Source organism: Miniopterus schreibersii (genome assembly GCF_964146895.1).
Source record: "Miniopterus schreibersii genome assembly, chromosome: 16".
Taxonomy (NCBI): domain Eukaryota; kingdom Metazoa; phylum Chordata; class Mammalia; order Chiroptera; family Miniopteridae; genus Miniopterus; species Miniopterus schreibersii.
In genome coordinates, this window is record NC_138116.1 from 29,907,900 (window position 1) to 29,928,136 (window position 20,237).

The following is a 20,237-nucleotide window of genomic DNA, read 5'->3' on the forward strand; positions in this document are numbered from 1 at the left end:
TTAAAATGCCAAAAAAATCAAGATAGAATTTTTTTTCTTTTTAATATATCTTTATTGATTTCAGAGAGAGAAAAGGAGAGGGAGAGAGAGAAATAGAAACATCAATGATCAGAGAGTCATTGATCGGCTACAGCCCGCAACCCGGGCATGTGCCCTGACCAGGAATTGAACCCTGATCGCCTGGATCCTAGGTCGACTCTCAACCGCTGAGCCACGCTACGCCGGGCAAGATAGAATCTTAAAGGCAGCAAGAGAAAAGCAATCTGTTACCTACCAAGGAGCTCCCATAAAGTTGTCAAGTGACTTCTCATCAGAAACTCTACTGGCCAGAAGGGAATGACATGAAGTATTCAAGGTAATGCAAAACAAGGATCTGAAACCAAGACTACTCTGTCCAGCAAGGCTATCATTCAAAATAGACGGTGAAATAAAGAGCTTCCCAGACAAAGAAAGGCTAAAGGATTTTATTACCACCAAACCAGCATTGCAAGAAATGTTAAAGGGACTGTTGTAATAAGAAGTTGAAATAAAGAGAATGAGAAACATAGGCATAAAGAAATAAAATGACAATAGGTAAGTACCTGTTAGTAATAACCTTAAATATAAATGGATTAAATGCTCCAATCAAAGGACATAGGGTAGCTGAATGAATAAGAAAAGAAGACTCAACTATATGCTGTCTACAAGAGACCCACCTTAGAACAAAAGACTCAGGCTGGGGGAAAAAAAACTTCTGGAGGACTTTAAAGGAGAGATTAACAGCAATACAGTTACAGTAGGGCACTTTAACATGCCACTGACTTTACTGGATAGATCTTCCAGATGAAAAAATCAACAAGGACACTGATTCTAAATGTCACACTACATCAGATGGATTTAATTGACATTTACAGAACATTTCATCCCAAAGTTGCAGAATATGTATTCTCCTCAAGTGCACATGGGACATTCTCAAAGGTAGCCCACATGTTACGACACAAAACAAGTTTCTACAAGTTCAAGAAGATTGAAATCATATGAAGCATCTTCTCAAGACATTTATACCATGGAATACTATGCAGCTGTAAAAAATGAAGGGTCCTTTACCCTATGAGATAGCATGGTGGGACTTGGAGGGTATTATGCTAAGTGAAATAATCCAGTCAGAGAAAGACAAGTGTCACATGATCTTACTCATATGTGGAATCTAATGAAAAAAATAAACCAATGAACAAAATAGATCCAGAGACATAAAAGCATGGAACACACTGACGGATCTCAGAGGGAAGGTGGGGGGTGGGAGTGTGTGGGTGGGAAGAGATTAACCTAAGAACTTATATACATGTATGCATAACCCATGGACACAGACACTAGAATGGTGAAGGCCTGGGTGGAAGGGAGCAGGGGGGAGGGGATCAATGAGGGGAAAAGGGACATTTGTAATACTTTCAACAATAAAAATAAATTAAAAAAAATAAAGATTTAGCCCATTTGTTTAATATGATAATTATGTATTTTTAAGGAGTCTTGTCATGCTAAACCTTTTCTTCTGTTTTTGGTGTCCCATCTGTTACATTTTATTTTGAGAGTCATGTTTTTCAAGTAAAACATAAGCTTCTCAGTAAATTCACATAAAATCATCAAATATGTCTGGCTAGTCCTCATTGAAGCATTATCATAGTTACCCTGTTTATATTTTCCCCCCACAAAAAAAGAACCACTCTCTCACAATAGTAGAGAAGTTAGCAAAATTTATGGTGTAAATACTTGATTTTGAAATAATTTGGTGAAAGAAAGTACAGATATTTAGAATCCTATTGGGTTTTAGGTAGCATTTTTAAACTTGAGAAGAGGTAGAAACTAACATTTAGGAAAGCAATTCATGAAACAAGATTTGCAATGTGATTACAGATATGTTTAAAAAATATATATATGTGCATGAAAAAATTAGGAAGGATATCACCAAAATGTTTATATTGGCTATTTCTGGGTGCTAAAATCATATAAGATTTTTCTTGTTTTTGTTTTTTTTATTTCCTAAATGTTCTACAATGGGTATATATTGAGTATATAATTAGAAGTAAAACAGATGATATATTTTATTTTAAAGGTGAGTTTAATTTTACTGGTTCTCTAAAATTCATATAGTAAAAGATCTGAATCATAATAATACGGGAATTCTCCTTTTGGTAATGCTTATACAAATTTTATGTTCTTGGGAAACAGAGGTATCCTTGGTGATATGTATTAAACTGCTGCTTTGAATCTGCTTAACTAATGTAATCCATTTAAAAAATTTCTTACAGGCTAAAGTGATGGCCAATGAGGAGAAAAAATTCCAGCAACATATTCAGGCCCAACAGAAGAAAGAACTGAATAGCTTTTTGGAGTCCCAGAAAAGAGAATATAAACTTCGAAAAGAACAGCTTAAGGAGGTACTTTATAAAAAATTTCACAGCAGTTAATCTGATTAGTAATTATATCCAATGCTGATCAACTCATAGAAGCATTAAGATAAATTTTTCTTTTAATTTTTTTCTTCAATTACAGTTGACATTCAATATTATATTAGTTTCAGGTGTATAACATAGTGGTTAGACATTTATATAAATTACAAAGTGATCTCCTTTATAAGTCTAGGACTTACCTGGCATGATACATAGTTATTACAAAATTATTGACTATATTCCTTATGCAGGATAAAGTTTTCTTTTGTTGTTTGTAGTCACTAAATGTATATCAGTTTGAATGACGACATTGATTATGACCATTTGCTTGTCAGTGAAATAAGAATCATCAGTTGAGTGGGATCTAAAAAGAATAACCTGAAAGTACAAATTATTTTACTTATAATAGCTTTCCTATGCATTTATTAAGTAACTGACTCACTAGAAATAAAAATACTTGAGCTGTGAAAAAAAGTCCCACATTTTCTTTAAAAGTACCATCTTTTTTCTTACTTTTGGCTCAGAAGATTATAATAATTTGTTCTTCCAATTTTAACATAGAGCAAGGATAAGAGACTTATTTGCTCATCATATTTTCTTTAATAGGAGAACATGTTTATTATTTCTTTATGGCCACCTGATTTCATTCATATTCATTTGCCCTTTATCAGCTGCGTTCCTTTTTTTTTTTAACCCTCACCTGAGAATATGTTTTTCTTGATTTTTAGAGAGAGAGAGAGAAAGAGAGAAAGAAACATCAGTGTGAGAGAGAAACATTTGATTTGTTGCCTCCCATACTCACCCCGACCGGAGATTGAACCCAAAACCTAGGTATGTGCCCTGACTGGGAATTGAACTCACAACCTTTTGGTGTACAGGACAACAAACACTCCCAGCTAGGGCTATGAACTGCTTTCTTGAACTTCGTTTAAACGAAGATGTTGTCTAATTTTGAAAAGCCTTAATTGTTCCAAGGCAATTTCTGAAAGGAGATAATTACTCAGGATAGTGTTCAGGACAGAAAAATGATGTCTAAAATTATAACCCCCACCTCAGGCCTTTCCTGAACTATTTGCCTGTCCATGCATATAAGAACAGATTGAAATTTTTAGACCATGTAATCAGTTATTAGGATACTGATAAGTTAATTGATCTTGATAAAATAACAGTAATCTCTTTGATATTAATGCTTTTGTGTGTGTAGGAATTTGCTTTATAGTCACATATATAAGTCTTATGAATATATTGATGGCACAAAGACTTGCTATATATACCTTGCCAAGTGAGCTTCATTGACAGGATTTTTCCAACTCTAGAGGGTATAACCTGCAATATGTTCCCATGACTATAATATAGAAGCCAAAGTCTATACTGGAACATTGGGTTTGAAAAGATTGTAAATAGGATTCACAACTTTAAGTATTGCATCCAACAAAATGCAATTCTATAGTTATGCTTCCCAGGGAAATGAAATTTAGTGCATTTGTGTGCGTTGGTTTAGATAATCCTTTAATAATATAACTTATAGTCCTACTAATAAATTCAGTTTGTTTTAGAAGCCAGCTTTGCGTGTGTTTATTTAGAATACTGATTCTCTGTATAGAGGAGGGGACTTAGAGTCTTGGTGTGGAACGTCCTGACAGATTTTTAAAAGATACCCAGGTGATTATGTATATGCCCTATCTCTTCCCACAGTGTTCATACACACACACACCCTTACATTGAGAGCTACTAATTTATGTGCTTTTTATTTTTTTAATTTACCTTTATTGTTGAAAGTATTACAGATGTCCCCCTCATTGACCCCCTCCACCCCATTCCCACTCCCGCCCCAGTCTTCCCCGAACTATTGCCTGTCCATGCATGTATGCATATAAGTTCATTGGTTTGTGTTTTTTATTTTTATGTGTTTGAATATCTCATGAACTAAAGTTACAAAGAATTGGTCTCTTTCTTGATAAAGTTAGTAAACTGAAAAATCATTTTATACCTAGGAAAGATGTCTGATTTATATTCCATGCAATGGTGATGCTTTTTAGGTTGAAAATATACTACTACTAATTAGCATTCTAAGGTTTACCTCATTGAGTACGTTGTCAATGCTCTCATCTTGCCCAATAAAATGCATTTCATTTAGGTAGTTTATGAAATGGTACTTAAAATGCTATTGAAGAAGATTGGCTTTGTTGTTCATTGTTATTAATGCTGAATATTCAATACCATTCATAAGGAAGATCTCTGTTCTTCCATGGTTTTATTGATTTTTCTATTTAATTTCCAATTCTTTTCTATTGATTCCATTCATAATTTTGTCAGAAAAACTTAATATTTAGACTGTCGAAAACCAAGAAGTGAAATATAACTGTATTTTAGCCCTAATTTTAATTCACATACCTGAAAGCACTACCTCCTGTCTCAGGAAGGATTTAAAGAAAGGTGTGTTTTACTTCATTTACCAGTCATTTTGTGCTTTTGAAGCTAGAAACCATCACAAATTTAGCTGTGCAAAGTTAAAAGGGTATGCATTCTTTCTAGTTGTACATTTCTCTTTTCCCTTCCTACTTCATGGGTAACTCAAGGAAAAGGAAAACAGTGTCTTCCTCCTTAAAGTAATTGCCCTTCCTTAGCATTAGAGAGGACAAAGGTAAAGTACTTTTCTTTAAATTTACCAGATACCTACCAAATGGTAAATTTATGTAGTTAATTTTTATTAATTTTGAACTGAGTGGTTTTTTATGTTGCTAGGAGCTGAATGAAAACCAGAGCACTCCAAAAAAAGAAAAACAGGAGTGGCTTTCAAAGCAGAAGGAGAATATACAGCATTTCCAAGCAGAAGAAGAGGCTAATCTTCTTCGACGTCAGAGACAATACCTAGAGCTGGAATGCCGTCGCTTCAAGAGAAGAATGTTACTTGGACGCCATAACTTAGAGCAGGACCTTGTCAGGGAGGTATGTTTGAATGATATGAAATCAGGATCTTTCCTGAAAGTACAGGGATTCCCCCAAAATTTGAATAAATTATTCCACTGGGTTAAATCTAAAAGAAAGAAACATGTATTGAGCTATTAGCTGTAAAGTGAATATACATTTTTTGGGGACACCCCATATGTTAGTTACATCCCAGCCTCAAGGCCTTGGCGCTTGTACTCCACTCTGCCTAATATCCTGATATCCATATGACTTGCTTTCTCCCTTCCTTCATATCTTGCTTCAAATGTCACTTCCTCAGAAATGCCTTCTCTGATCACAGAATCCTTCTTCCTTTAAATGTTCTTCTTTGTACTTCTCTCTCTTACATACATGCACCTTTTTGAAGGAAGTCTCTTTTCACCACTAGAATGGAAATTATATGAAGTCACAGGCCCTGGCCGGGTAGCTCAGTTGGTTAGAGTGTCATCCCAGTGTGCCAAGGTTGCGGGTTGATCCCTGTTCACGGCACATATAAGCATCAGCCAACGAATGCATAAATAAGTGGAACAACAACCCGGCTGGGTGTGGGTCAGTGTTTGATCATTGATTCATGAACCAGGAGGTCATGGTTCAATTCCTGGTCAGGGTACATGCCTGGGTTGCAGGCTTGATCCCCAGTGGGGGCATGCAGGAGGCAGCCAATCAGTGATTCTCTCTCATCATTGATGTTTCTATTGCTCTATCCCTCTTCCATCCTCTCTTTGAAATCAATTAAAAATATATATACCCCCTACATTTAAAAAAAAAGTGAAACAACAAACAAATCAATGTTTCTCTCTCTCCTCCCCCCCCCCCAAATCAATAAATACTTTCTTTTTTTTTTAAAGAAATTATAGCCCTGGCCTGTTTGGCTCACTGGTTAAGAGTATCCACCCACCAACTGAAGGGTTCCGGGTTCAATTTTGGCCAAGGGCATGTACCTGGGTTACAGGCTTGATCCCTAGCCCAGGTCTCTCTCACATCAGTCTTTCTCTCTCTCTCTCTCTCTCTCTCTCTCTCTCTCTCTCCCCCCCCCATTCCACTTTCTCTGAAAAGCAGTGGAAAAAATGTCCTCGGATGAGGATTAAAGCATAGATAAATTTATTTCCAAGAGTGGCTTAAAGTAAGCTTCAAATATAGCATGGTGGTTCAAAGGCATTGAGTCTGAATAGTGGCATGGAGAAATGGGTAGTATTGGTAAGAATATAAATTGATACTGTGCTTTTGGAACATAACTCAAAAGTAGCTTTTAAAATGTAATACATAGCCCTGGCCAGTGTAGCACAGTGGCTAGAGCATCAGCCTGTGCAGCAAAGGGTCGCGGGTGTGATTCCCAGTCAAGGGAACATACTTGGGTTGCAGGTTTGATACCTGGCCCCAGTTGGGGCACATGCAGAAGCTTTTTAGTTTGATATAGTCCTATTCATTTATTTCATCCTTTACTTCTCTTGCCTTTGGGGTCAAATTTATAAAATATTCTTTGTAACCAAGGTCCACAAATTTAGTACCTATATTTTCTTCTATATAAGTTACTGTTGCCCAGCTGGGCATGGCTCAGCGGTTGAGCATCAACCTAGGATCCAGGAGATCGAGATTTGATTCCCAGTCAAGGCACATGCCCCAGATGCAGGCTTGCTCCCCAGTCAGAGGTGTGCATTGGTGTTTCATCATTGGTGTTTCTATCTCCCTCTCCCCCCTCCCCCTCCCCCTCCCCCCTCCCCTCTCCCCCCTCCCCCCTCCCCCCTCCCCTCTCCCCCTCCCCCTCCCCCCTCCCCTCTCCCCCCTCCCCTCTTCCCCTCTCCCCTCTCCCCTCTCTCTGAAATTAATGAAGATATATTAAAAATGTACTTTATTGTTTCATATCTTATATTTAGGTCTTTGATTCATTTTGAATTAATTTTTATACGTGGGGGCGAGCTGTAATCTAGTTTCATTCTTTTGCATGTGGCTTTTCAGTTTTCCCAGCACCATTTATTGAAGAGACTTTCTTTTTTCCATGTGTGTTTCTGGCTCCTTTGCTGAAAATGATCTACCCATATACATATGGTTTTATTTCTGGGCTGTGAATTCTGTTCCATTTCTGCCAGTACCATGCTGTTTTGATTATCATAGCTCTGAGAATTTGAAGTCAGTTAGTGTGATATGTCCAGCTTCGTTCTTTTTTCTGAAGATTGCTTTGGCTATTTGGGATCTTTTGTGGTTCCATACAAATCCGATGAGTTTTTGTTCTATTTCTTTAAAAAATGACACTGGGATTTGGATGGGGATTGCATTGAATCTGTATATTGCTTTGGGTAATACAGCCATTTTAACTGTTGATTCTTCAGCCCATGAACATGGAATATTTTTCCATTTCCCTGTGTCTTTTTCAGTCTCTTTTAATAATGCTTTGTAGTTTTCAGTATATAAGTCTTTCATATCTTTTGTTAAGTTTATTCCGAGGTATTTTATCCTTTTGGTTGCAACTGCAAAAGCAATTGTTATTTGTTTGTTTTTTCTGAAGTTTCATTGTTAATATATAGGAAAGCAGTGTGTTTTTGTACATTGATTTTGTATCCTGCAACTTTTCTGTATCTGTTTATTGTTTCTAATAGTTTTTAGTGGAGTCTTTAGGGTTTTCTGTGTATAGAATCATGTCATCTGCAAATAGTGACACACTTCTTTCCTTCCCAATTTGGATCCCTTTTATTTTGTTCTCTTGCCTGATTGCTCTGGCTAGGACTTCGAGAACTATGTTGAATAAGAGTGGTGAGAGTGGGCATTCTTGTCTTGTTCCTGATCTTAGAGGAAAAGCTTTCAGTTTTTCACCATTGAGTATGATATTGGCTGTGGGTTTGTCATATATGGCCTTTATTATGTTAAGATACTTTCCTTCTATACCTATTTTATTGAGTGTTTTAATCATAAATGGATATTGTATCTTATCAAATGCTTTTTCTGCGTCTACTGAAATGATCATATGATTTTTATCCTTTCTTCTTGTTAATGTGGTGTATTACATTGATCGATTTGTGTATGTTGAACCATCCTTGTGCCCCTGTAATGAACCCCACTTGATCATAATCTATTTTTTTAATATATTGTTGTATTCGACTTGCTAGTATTTTGTTTAGGATTTTTACATCTGTATTCATCAGAGATATTGGTCTGTAGTTTTCTTTTTTGTGTTATCCTTGTCTGGTTTTTATATCAGGGTTATATTGGCCTCATCAAATGTATTAGGAAGTGCCCTAGACAGTTTGGCTCAGTGATTAGAGTGTCAGCCCTCAGACTGAAGGGTCATGGGTTCAGTTCCAACCAAGGGCATGTACCTGGGTTGCAGGCTCGATCCCCGGCCCTGGTTGGGGCACATGCGCAAGTCAACCAGTTGATGATGTGTGTCTCTATCACATCCATGTCTTTCTCTCTCCCACTCTCTCTGCAAAGCAATGGAAAGAGATTCTCGGGTGAGGATTAAAAAAAAAGTGTTAGAGGTGTTGCCTCTTCAGTTTTTTGAAAGTTTGAGAAGGGTAGGTTTCAAATCTTCTTCGAATGTTTGGTAGAATTTACTGGTGAAGCTATCTAGCTGGTCATGGACTTTTATTTTGGGGGTGGTTTTTGATGGTTGTTTCGACTTCCTCACTGCTGATCGGTCTATTTAGATTTTCCAGTTCTTCCTCATTCAGTCTAGGAAGGTTGTATATTTCTAGGAACTTACCCATTTCTTCTAGTTAATGATTTTGGTGGCATATAGTCTTTCATAGTATTCTAGTATGATCCTTTGTATATCTGTGATGTCTGGTAACTTCTCTTTCATTTCCGATTTTGTTTAGATGAGTCTTTTCTCTTTTTTCCTTAGTGAGTCTAGCCAGGGGGTTTGTCAATTTTATTGAATTTTTCAAACAACCAGCTCTTTGTTGTATTAATTTTTACACTTGTTCTTTTTAATTGAAATAAAAAGAATAACATTTATTGAGCATTGTGTTAGTTATTACTCTGAGAACTTTCCACTTATGAACTCATTTCATCTTCATATTAAATATATGAAGTAGCTGTGTTATTATCTCTATTTTGAGAAGTGATAAAACTGAAGCACACAGAGAGTCTAAATAACCCAAGGACTTACTGCTCGTAAGAAGCAGACCCAGGATTTAGAATACAGGCAGTCTAGCTCTTGAGTCCATGTTCTTAACCACTGCACTCTACTGGGTATACTATATGTGATAGAATTGAAGAGCATATTCTGAAGAAATTCAAGGGATGACTTAGGAGCCCTCTTCAAATATAAAATTAAGAAGCAATAAATAAAAGAAGGAAAGGAAGAAGGACTTTGAGTGTCTTCAGATAGATTTGTCTTAAGCTTATTTTAAAAAATAGTATTAATGAATAATAAATGCATAGTATGAGGAAATTTGTGCTAATTGTCCATTTACTATAGTAAATGTCATAAAACTTTACTAGGCAGCTATTATTGATTCAGATTTTTACATTTCTTTCCTGGTTTTTCCTGTTTCTTAGGATTTTCCCCCCTGGCATTATACAGCAGTAAATTATACCTTTTGTCTCTTGTTTTATGGATTAGGAGTTAAATAAAAGGCAGACCCAAAAGGACTTAGAGCATGCCATGTTACTGCGACAGCACGAGTCCATGCAAGAACTGGAGTTCCGCCACCTCAACACAATTCAAAAAATGCGCTGTGAGTTGATCAGGTTGCAGCATCAAACCGAGCTCACTAACCAGCTGGAATACAATAAACGAAGAGAACGAGAACTAAGACGAAAGCATGTCATGGAGGTGCGGCAGCAGCCCAAGAGCCTGAAGGTACCTGTACCCTAAGCTGCTTGACAGGGCAAAGAGAAAAAAGACATTTAAACAGTGAAGGTCTAAGACAGATGTCTGTCATAAAGAAATTGAATGAGCTTTTTTCTTTGCATTTTAAGCATGTTTGGTTAATTTAATGTGGAGCATCTGTAGCTATACACTTTTGCTTATGTATTTCCCACCAAGTTCCAAAAAGTAGCCAAAACTTTTAACTGTGGGAAGTGCCATCAATAAGAATCAAAATTCTTATTTTAAATGTACCCAGATGTTCAATGCTGACATTACATGTCAACATGCTAACCTGTTGGCGTTTCTTTGTTCCAAGTAATAGTTTTGTAATCTTATTTGCTCTAAATGTGATTTGTATCCAAAAAAGTTCCAAATCATTACAGAAGCCAGTGAATGAAAGTGCCTTTTTAACTCCTCTTCCTTCTTGTCTATGCTCATCTGAAGAGGAATAGTGGAATCATAACAGAACTTTAATTTTTGTATTTGCTTTGAATAGAGGAATTCATTTGCATGGTATGAAATTTGAAAGTGTACTATAAAGTTAAAGGTTTCCCTTTCTCCCCTTTGTCCCTCTAGCCACCTGGTCCAGCCCCCTTCACCAAAGTGAACCAGAGTTAACAATTCCAAGAAATTTTCAAGTTTTATAACATGTAATAAATATTTGAAGGACTTTAGTCACATGAATCTTAATAAACTAAAACCACACACTATAGAGGCTATCATCTATATTAGTACCTCAAATAATCTGTACATGTCTGCACACTTTAAACTTTTATTTACATCCAATAAGGCCCACAGTATTTTCTTTTTAAACCTTTTCCTCTTTTTAAAACTATTTGACAATTAAACTGTAAAACTGTTCTTGGTCTTAACTGAATAACTGTCCTGGAGTAAAGTGAAATTCATTCACAGAGGTAATCTTTTAAAATCTTGAAGATACACCACACCCAGTGGTATCCCCAATTCCTACCCATTTCCTTTCAAACAAGCTGTATTGAACAAAATATAGAATCAAAGCTGTTGTACCCTTTCCTGTGAACCTGAGTAACATTTCATTTTGCTGTGTCCTCAGAACAGTTAATTAACATCATCTACAGTATAGCTTATGTTGACTGTCCACATAACCTTCTTTAGTTGTTGCTTAGAAAAATTGGAATTCATAATGATTTTTCAGATTTATTTTGTTTTTTTAGTGGAGAGAGATATACTCTTTTGCAGCAGAATAGATAATTTCCCTCAAAAGATTTTTAAAACAGAATGTCTGTGAAATTAATTATGGTTTTAAAGTCAGCAGCACCCAGAAGTAAACCAGACTGAAAGCTTATTAGTTTAATAGTCATATCATAAATCTGATATGACTGCATTTCTCTAGGATAGTTGTTCGATGTTTAACAACCCTTCCTGTTTCCTGTTGTTGGATCCTTTTCAGTTTGAAAGCTTGTAAACAGTAGTCTGATTTTCACAGATATTATACAGAAAGTGAGGAGAAAAATAATGTTTTACAGTCACCGTCATACTTTGAATAGAATGCCTCCTGATGACAAATGAGCTCCAAAAGTCCCATAAAGGAAATTGTTCTGTTACTTTAGTAGGGAAGGAAATCACCGTTTTCCTCTTAGTTGTGTATTTCTATCTACTTACTCAAAACAGACTAGATTTTAACACCAAGTTATTTCATTTTTATTTACCTAAGTATGTAGTTGCCTTTCCCACTTTCGCAAGACCTTAAAGAGGGCTAGGGGAACTTCAGTTTGAGCCCTTATGTGAGTTTACTAGGAGTTGTGGGGGTTGGCGTACCATTTCTATGGAATGGGTTGGGTAAACACCTACTCTGCTGTTTCTTCACCAAATGGTGCTCTGTAGTGTTAAGTGAGTAGAAACTATTGTAACCTATGTTCATCTTGCTTTCACTGAGTCAAACATTGAGGGATATAATTTATTCTTGGTATAAGTATCACTCTTCTTGTGAAAAAATATTCTTTGAGATGTATGTTAGCTGAACCTATTATAATTATTTCACAATATATATAAATCAAACCATCATGCGCTATACCTTAAAATTATACAGTGATGTATGTCAGTTATTTCTCGATAAAACTGGAAGAAATCAATAAGTGGAGAAAAAATTTTTTTAATTTCCTTTTCAAGTTTTTTTTCCTCATTAGGCTAAAGATATACAGTTTTCTTGGCACAATATTTTAAAAATAAAAACTTAAAACAATAGAGGCTGTTACACAGAGGCAGAAGAGCATGTCTAAATTTCATTGTTCCACTCCTAGATAAATTGGAAGAATTTTTTTAAACCAAGGACAGTATTTAAAAGCAGTGTTATTAAGCATAGCTAAACCAAGAGTTTCTCTTTCTAGCTAGACATTTCTTGACTCTTCACAGAATAAAGCTATATGACTATGATCTAGTGCTTCAGTTGGTATAAAATATGGAGAGGTTATATTTGAAGTTGTAGTATGGAGTGGGAGGGGCAAAAACTACTTCCTTGACCCAAGTGTATTACTTTGGTCATATATGCATTTTTTATACACTGTATCAACCAATTAATATCTGACAGTATTTATATTAAGGTAAAATAATTTCAACAGTAGATTCGGCCTTATTGTAGTAAATGAATATATTTTCACTTGTAGGTTTGATCAATATACCTTACAGAAATATATTTTATCTTATTAAATTTTGTTAAAACCTGAGTTCATAGAATACCTAACCTGTGATTAACCAAAAACCAAAGCCAAAACTCTTACATCTCTGAACTCAAATTATTTTATCACAGAAATGTTTATGTAATTCATGTTTATCATCACCCTAAGAAGGGTTGTCTCCTCCCTTGCCCCATAACTTTTGTTTGACCTTTGAAAGATTAGTTAACTCAACCGAATTTCAAGGTTTTGCTTGTGGTGTGTTAAAGAGTAAACTGTTACTAAGTGCGTTTCTACCTAGTTTGTTCCTTGAAGGAAAAGACCAATTGTAATAACAATACTAGTTACTAATACCCTTTTTTTATGGGTTCTGTCACAGACTATGTAGTTGGAGTTGAGATTGTCATTAAAAGAAATTGGTGCAAAGTGTCTCAGATAAGGAACAGAGTAAATATGTTTATTTTCTATCCGAGAGATCTGATAAAATATTGTCGGTGCTTTTATATCTACTACACTTACTGCTTGAGAAGAAATTTAATTTTCTGTCATCAATATACGCAGTAATCAAAACTAATTTTAATATTTACTCAAGTAGCTAAACTTACGAGCAAAGTAATGAGTATTACTCAAAGTCCTGTGATAAATGAGGTTGTTGGTATTCTAATGATTTAAGTTAGAGTATTTGTTATTAAAATATATAGAATTCAGTGATTTGACCCAGTAGCCAAGTACAAAAATACCTACAACCTTATGATCTCATCTTTTTGTTTTTCTTCTCCCTTTCTCCTAGTAGCCTTTGTTTTCATGTAAGCATAAGGTATGCCAAATGCCATATGTTAAAAATTATATACATCTTTTTTTTTCTTCCCAGTCTAAAGAACTCCAAATAAAAAAGCAATTTCAGGACACCTGCAAAATCCAAACCAGACAGTACAAAGCATTAAGAAATCACCTACTGGAGACTACACCAAAGAGTGAGCACAAAGCTGTTCTGAAACGGCTCAAGGAAGAACAGACCCGGAAGTTGGCCATCTTGGCTGAGCAATATGACCACAGCATTAATGAAATGCTGTCCACACAAGCCGTGAGTTTGTTTTATTTGGGCAAAACAATTTAGTGCCCCTATCCTTCTACCACCTGATTAAAATCCCAGCAATTAAAATACTAGTTGGAAGTCATTGCTCTCCTGCAGCTTGGAAAATAGTGGTGGGTGGTCCATATTCTTCCAGCTCTCAGCATTGCTTGGAAGCTGGCGTGATGTATATAGAACTCTCATTGGTCCATTTAGACACAAAGTTCTAAACAGGCTCTTTGCCGGTACTGCTCAGGTCTTTAGTACATATTCCAAAAGCTTATCAAGATTAGATAAGCAGCACCCTGGCTGGTCTGGCTCAGTTGGTTGGAGCGGCTTCCTGTACACCAAAAGGTGGCGGGTTCAATTTCTGGTCATGGCACATGTAGAAGGCAACAATCCATGTTTCTCTCTCACATTGATGTTTCTTTCTCTTTCTCTCTCTTCCTCTCTCTAAAAAAATCAGTAAAATTTAAAAAATTAGCCCTAGCTGGTTTGGCTCAGTGGTTAGAGCGTCAGCCCGCCAACTGAAGAGTCCTGGGTTCGATTCCGGCCACAGACATTTACCTGGGTTGTAGGCTTGATACCTGGCCTGGTCGGGATATGTGTGGGAGGCAACCAATCGATGTGTCTCTCTCACATCGCTGTTTCTCCCCTCCCCCCCCTTTGCACTTCCTCTGAAAAGCAAAGGAAAATTTCCTCAGGTGAGGATTAAAAAAATTTTTTTCTTTTTAATTAAAAAACTCAAAAAGATTAGAGCAGCAGAAGATTGGTTAAGCAGTGGGCAAAAAGTAGTACTATATTGAAAATCCAAATGGTCACATTGGAGAACTAATATAAAATATTGTCTATAAGTTTTGTAAACTTTTCTTAAAGGGCCAGATAGTAGATATTTTAAGCTCTGTGGGCCAGGAAGCAAAATTGAGGATATTTACAAACTTTTCTTAAAGGCCAGATAGTAGATACTTTAGGCTCTGTGGGCCAGGAGGCAAAGTTGAGGATATTACATGGGTACTTATATAGCCATTTAAAATGTAACCATTTCAAAATATAAAGACCATTCTTAACTAGTGGGCTATTTAAACACACACAATTTGGCCCATAGGCTATAGTTGGCTGGTCCCTATTCTGTAGTTATTTCCATTTGAGGAAGAGATTCAGAGTCTTATAATACCTAATCAGAGTCTAGATTTTTCTTAAGAAAAATACGGTTATTAGGCATCTGCCAAATAGCTTATGATAGCTTCATAAGCCTTAATTGGTTACTGTGCCTTTCTTTCTCAGAGATCTTTACTCTAAGGTAGAAGAGAAACCAATTATGTATCCTACAAAGGAGTGGTCTGTCTTACCTGACACTCCTTCTTTCCCTAGGTCATGGATAGCTCGCAATAGGATGTATCTGTTTTCTTTCTCTTTCAGCTGCGTTTGGATGAAGCACAGGAAGCAGAGTGCCAGGTTTTGAAGATGCAGCTGCAGCAGGAACTGGAGCTGTTGAATGCATATCAGAGCAAAATCAAGATGCAAGCTGAGGCACAACATGATCGAGAGCTTCGGGAGCTTGAACAGAGGGTCTCCCTCCGCAGGGCACTCTTAGAACAAAAGGTATAAGTAGTAGAAGGGAGGTAATTGTGCTAGTATTTGCTTTCTTCAAAAGCATTTTATAAGTATATTTTCATATTGACAGGGGTGGCATTAGACTATTTTCACAGTACCATATTTCCTTAATTCTAGTTTTGGTAGTGTTTTCCTTTTCTTTAAAATTATTGATTCAATAATGAACCATATTATTATTATTTTTTATTGGAGAGAGAGAGGGAGAGAGAGATAGAAACATCCATGAGAGAGAAACATAGATCGGCCACCCCCAGCACGCCCCCTACTGGGGATTGAGCTCGCAACCCAGGCATGTGCCCTGATCGGGAATCGAACCAGCGACCTTTTGGTTCATGGGACGATACTCAGTCCACTGAGTCACACTGGTCGGGCTTAATAATGAACCTTATAATTAATGAGTTCTAAACACCAGGAGACTATAATTAAGTAGTAATTGCTAGAAAAAGGATATGGGTTATGTGAAGATGGTTGAATTTTGAGAGAGTAACTCTGGCTCCATGTTCCTCACTTCTTTTATGTACCTAGCTCTACCTAAGGAGATTAGAGAAAACTTGGATAGTGAAGAAAAAGAACTTTAGCAATTGCTTGGGAGAGGCAGGGACAAAGGATCAGGAATATATACTTTACTCATACATCCTGAGCCTGGAACTATACAGGTTGGTGGAAGGTTACTAGAGGACAGAAAGTAAAACCAGTTCAACACAGGTGAAAAGTCAGGCTGAAAATGTTACTTCTAGGTGTACCTTTATTTATTTTATTTATTCTTTGTCGGATATTCAGATATGTTAGAGAATAGAACTAGAATCACAGCTTAAGGAGTGTAAACTGTGTGTGTGTGTGTGTGTGTGTCTGTGTGTGTGTGTGTGTGTTTTGGGGAAAGGGTGATGGGCAAGGAAAGGTATTTGTTGTGAGAAGTGGTAGAATATCAGTTGTATCTATGTTCCAGAGTTCCTGAGCCATAAGTTCCCGATAGCTGATACAGTGTTAGGTCCATTAAATTAATACTTGCCTCGCGCCAGCCAGTGTGGCTCAGCGGTTGAGCATCAACCTATGGTCCAGGAGATTGCAGTTTGATTCCCGATCAGGGCACATGCCTGGGTTACAGGCTTGATCCCCAGTAGGGGGCATGCTGGAGGCAGCCAATCAATGACTCTCATCATTGATGTTTCTATCTCTCCCCTCCCTTCGTCTCTGAAATCAATAAAGAGATATTAAAAAAAAATAAAAAATTAATACTTGCCTAATGGTCTTGCCTATTGCCTATTAAAAGTTGTCATCATTTCTGGACCATTGGCTCATAGATTTTTCTCTGTTTCCTGCAGTTCTTGTGATAAAAATAGAATGCCTTAAAAAACCCACCTAAATAAGATGTTACTATGTCTCTGGCAGAACTGTCTTTATTACTGGCTTCTTGAGAGGTACTTGCCTCTAAAAACTATCTCAGTTATGTTTCTCATTCAAGATGGAAAGATATAAATTTTGAGAAAAATCTAATTTGTTTCATGTACAGATTTCATAAATGTAATTCCAACTTTCATATTTAAAATTAAAAGTTCTGTCTCGTATGCTTCAAAATCATCACTAAAAGGAAAATTCCTTATAGTATTTCGGGAATAGTGTTGTGAGAAATATTGGTATTATTAAAGTATATTTGTATTTTTAGCTCCACCTAGTGGTTCAGAGTTAAACAGTGCTAATTAATCATTTCAATATATGAACCAAAGGCTGTGTGTTCTACAAAGCTTAGTAAGATGTGAGTATAAAACTGATACCCATTGGTGAAGATGATGTGGAATTCTCATGCATTGTTAATGCATTTTGGAAAATAATTTGGAAGTATATATTGGGCTTTGGAAATGTTAAGACTTTGAGAATTCCAAGGAAAATAAATCTAAAATACAGGGGGAAAGTATGCATAAATATGGTGATTATAATGCATATTTCATAATGGCTTAAAATACCTAACCATGTAAAATAGAGATATCAGGAGCATTTGAGATCTTGCTTCCCAGCATATGGTGTAAGTTTTGGCTTAAATGAACTCTCAATAAATAAATAAATAATAACTTTGAGATATAAATAAGTAATTATGGTCAATCTACTTATTAAAATCTTACTCATTCTTTTAATTGATGGCTACAAAGACAGCATTAATATGAATGTGTTGAAAATGATAACACATTTTGATCTATTGAATAAAATAAAGACAAATAACACTTAAAGTGAATTGAAGTAATGCTAGTAGTGACTATATTAATATGGTAGATTGGTTTGTTTTTCTATTTTATTATTTTTTATGTGGTTAATATTACTTTAATAATGGAAAATGCAAAAGATTAGTATTAAAAATAATAAAAGAACAATAGGATGATATATCTATAATGCTTTGAGTTGCTACTCGATTTTTAGAGTTGATGTTTACATTTCAAGTGGAATGCATGGCTATGAAGCACTTTGAGGTCAGTTGGGAACTACTAAAGCCAACCTAGGTATGTGCCCTGACTGGGAATTGAACCCAGAACCTTTTGGTTCAAGGGGATGACACTCCTACCAACTGAGCCACCCGGCCAGGGCCCATGTGAATTTTATACATAACATAAAAGGGGGCAGTATTTCCAAAGTATAAATTGACATTTTTTGTTATATCATTTCATTTAATTTTGTCTCTATTTCATTTAGTATCAGCAGCTGGTTGGTAGTTTTAAAGTAAGAATTGACCACTGGGACATGTTACAGGACCTTTCTTCGTGGAACTGAAAATATTCACACAAAAAATATCACATTTAGTTTCAAAAAGATAGGTTGGGAGAACCTCTCAAAAGTTTTAATTACAGCCTTGCCGGCGTGGCTCAGTGGTTGAACATCGACCTGTGATCCAGGAGATCACCACTCGATTCCTGGTCAGGGCACATGCCCAGGTTGTGGTCTTGGTCCTCAGTAGGGGATGTATAGGAGGCAGCCAATCAATGACTCTCTCATCATTGATGTTTCTCTCTCTCTCTCTTTCTCCCTTCCTCTCTCTGAAATCAATAAAGATATATTAAAAAAAATAAAAAGTTTTAATTACTGTAATTCATCTACTCAGTGAAACCACCTTTCTAATTTGTAATAATATATAACATTATAAAAGAAATGGGGATTAATGTAAACTATCACAAACCTTAGTTTTTATTTTTAATTGAAAACTGTTCTGAGTTTCTTAAAATGACAAAACTAATAAGTAAACATAGTTGAAACAGTGCTTACTGGATAAAAGGTTGATAATCATTAAAATGTGCTTATATTTTTATCATGAATTTTCTTCAAATAATATGCAAGGCATTAATATCAGTTTACATAGATGCTCAGGACATTCTCATTATTTATTAGATCCCTCAAGTTAAAATAAATACTTTTAGTGAATGAATTTTTTAAAGTTTTACATATAAACTATTTAAAAGACAAAAATTGAAGTTCTTTGAATCCTTAGAGATCTGTAAATCTAATTCTATATGAATTGGGTATTTTATATGTAGATACTAAAAGAGTGGGAAAATTATTTTACAAAACACAAATCATTTTTTTAAATGTGGTAAATATAGAGAAACATAAATAGAAATTAAAATGTCAAATTCTACCACTCAGAAATAACTGCAGTTAATGATTTGATTTGATATCTTTTCCTCAGAAGAAGCCTTCATGTCTAATCTAAGTTCTTCAACCTTCATATGAAATGCCCTCTCTAAACCTTTGTAACACTTTAGTTCTTAGAACTTTGAATAATTTTCAAACCTTTATTTCATTTATTTAGTCCATTCTGGCCTAATTGTAATTTCCCAAACTCTTATTTTATCATCTTTTCATGCTTTTATCTGTTCCCTCCGATGAAAATATATTTCCCTCCCCTTGTCTTCCTGGTAAACTTGTACTCTCTATTCAGAATCCAGTCTCGACCACCTCCTCTGAGATTTCTTTGCCTTATTCTCCATTCCCTGTAGAGTGAATCACTCCATCTCTTTGTATTTCTGCTATACCTTATAAATCTTTTATGATGTTTTAGAACATTCTATTGCAATTTTTTATTTGCATGTGTTTCCCATGCCACTAAACTGTTGTGTGTTTTTTTACGGGCACAAATATATGTTTACATAAAAACTAAACGTTTGTCAAGCTAGATTTCTGTAGAGAGCAATACCTATTGGCATAAGTTCTCAAATATCTTGAAACCTGATTATTTAATGCTCCTTTACAAATTCTTTTTATTTTTTTATCATGGAAATTTTCAAACATACACAAAAGTAGAAAGAATTAGTACAATGAAATCTCCAAGTACTCATCACCCATCTTTAGCAGTTATCAATGCTAATGTTTTCTTACCTATTCCCCTGTTCCACACACGCAACTTTTTGGGGGGTTGGGGGGGGGGTACAGCAGGAGTTAAAGTGTAGTGTCTGGAGTATTTAAAAGCAAATCCCAACATGGCATTATTTCACTCCTAAATGTAGGTAAGGACTTTTTAACCATAATTCCATCATGATAGCTAACAAAATTATAAATGTTTAATATTATCTAATATTCAGTCCATGTCTAAATTTCCCCTTTTATCTCAAAAATATATTTTTTAAGTTGGTACATTTGGATTGGGACCCAAAGAAGGTCCAGATATTGCCTTTAATGAATTGTCTTTTAAGTCTTTGAGTCTATAACAGACCCCACTCCACCCCCTTTTTTAAATT

The 20,237-nt window shown here is 35.7% G+C and overlaps 1 protein-coding gene across 2 annotated transcripts in view; it reads left to right on the top strand.

The window, feature by feature from the left end:
• Positions 1 to 20,237, top strand: part of TAOK1 (TAO kinase 1) — a 107,494-nt gene that overhangs the window by 85,181 nt on the left and 2,076 nt on the right. For both annotated transcript variants that reach the window (XM_081162204.1, XM_081162205.1), the window contains 5 exons: positions 2,286 to 2,414; positions 5,172 to 5,375; positions 9,937 to 10,176; positions 13,708 to 13,920; positions 15,328 to 15,510. In XM_081162204.1, coding sequence (XP_081018330.1) covers positions 2,286 to 2,414; positions 5,172 to 5,375; positions 9,937 to 10,176; positions 13,708 to 13,920; positions 15,328 to 15,510 — 969 coding nt within the window. The remainder of the gene's footprint in view (positions 1 to 2,285; positions 2,415 to 5,171; positions 5,376 to 9,936; positions 10,177 to 13,707; positions 13,921 to 15,327; positions 15,511 to 20,237) is intronic.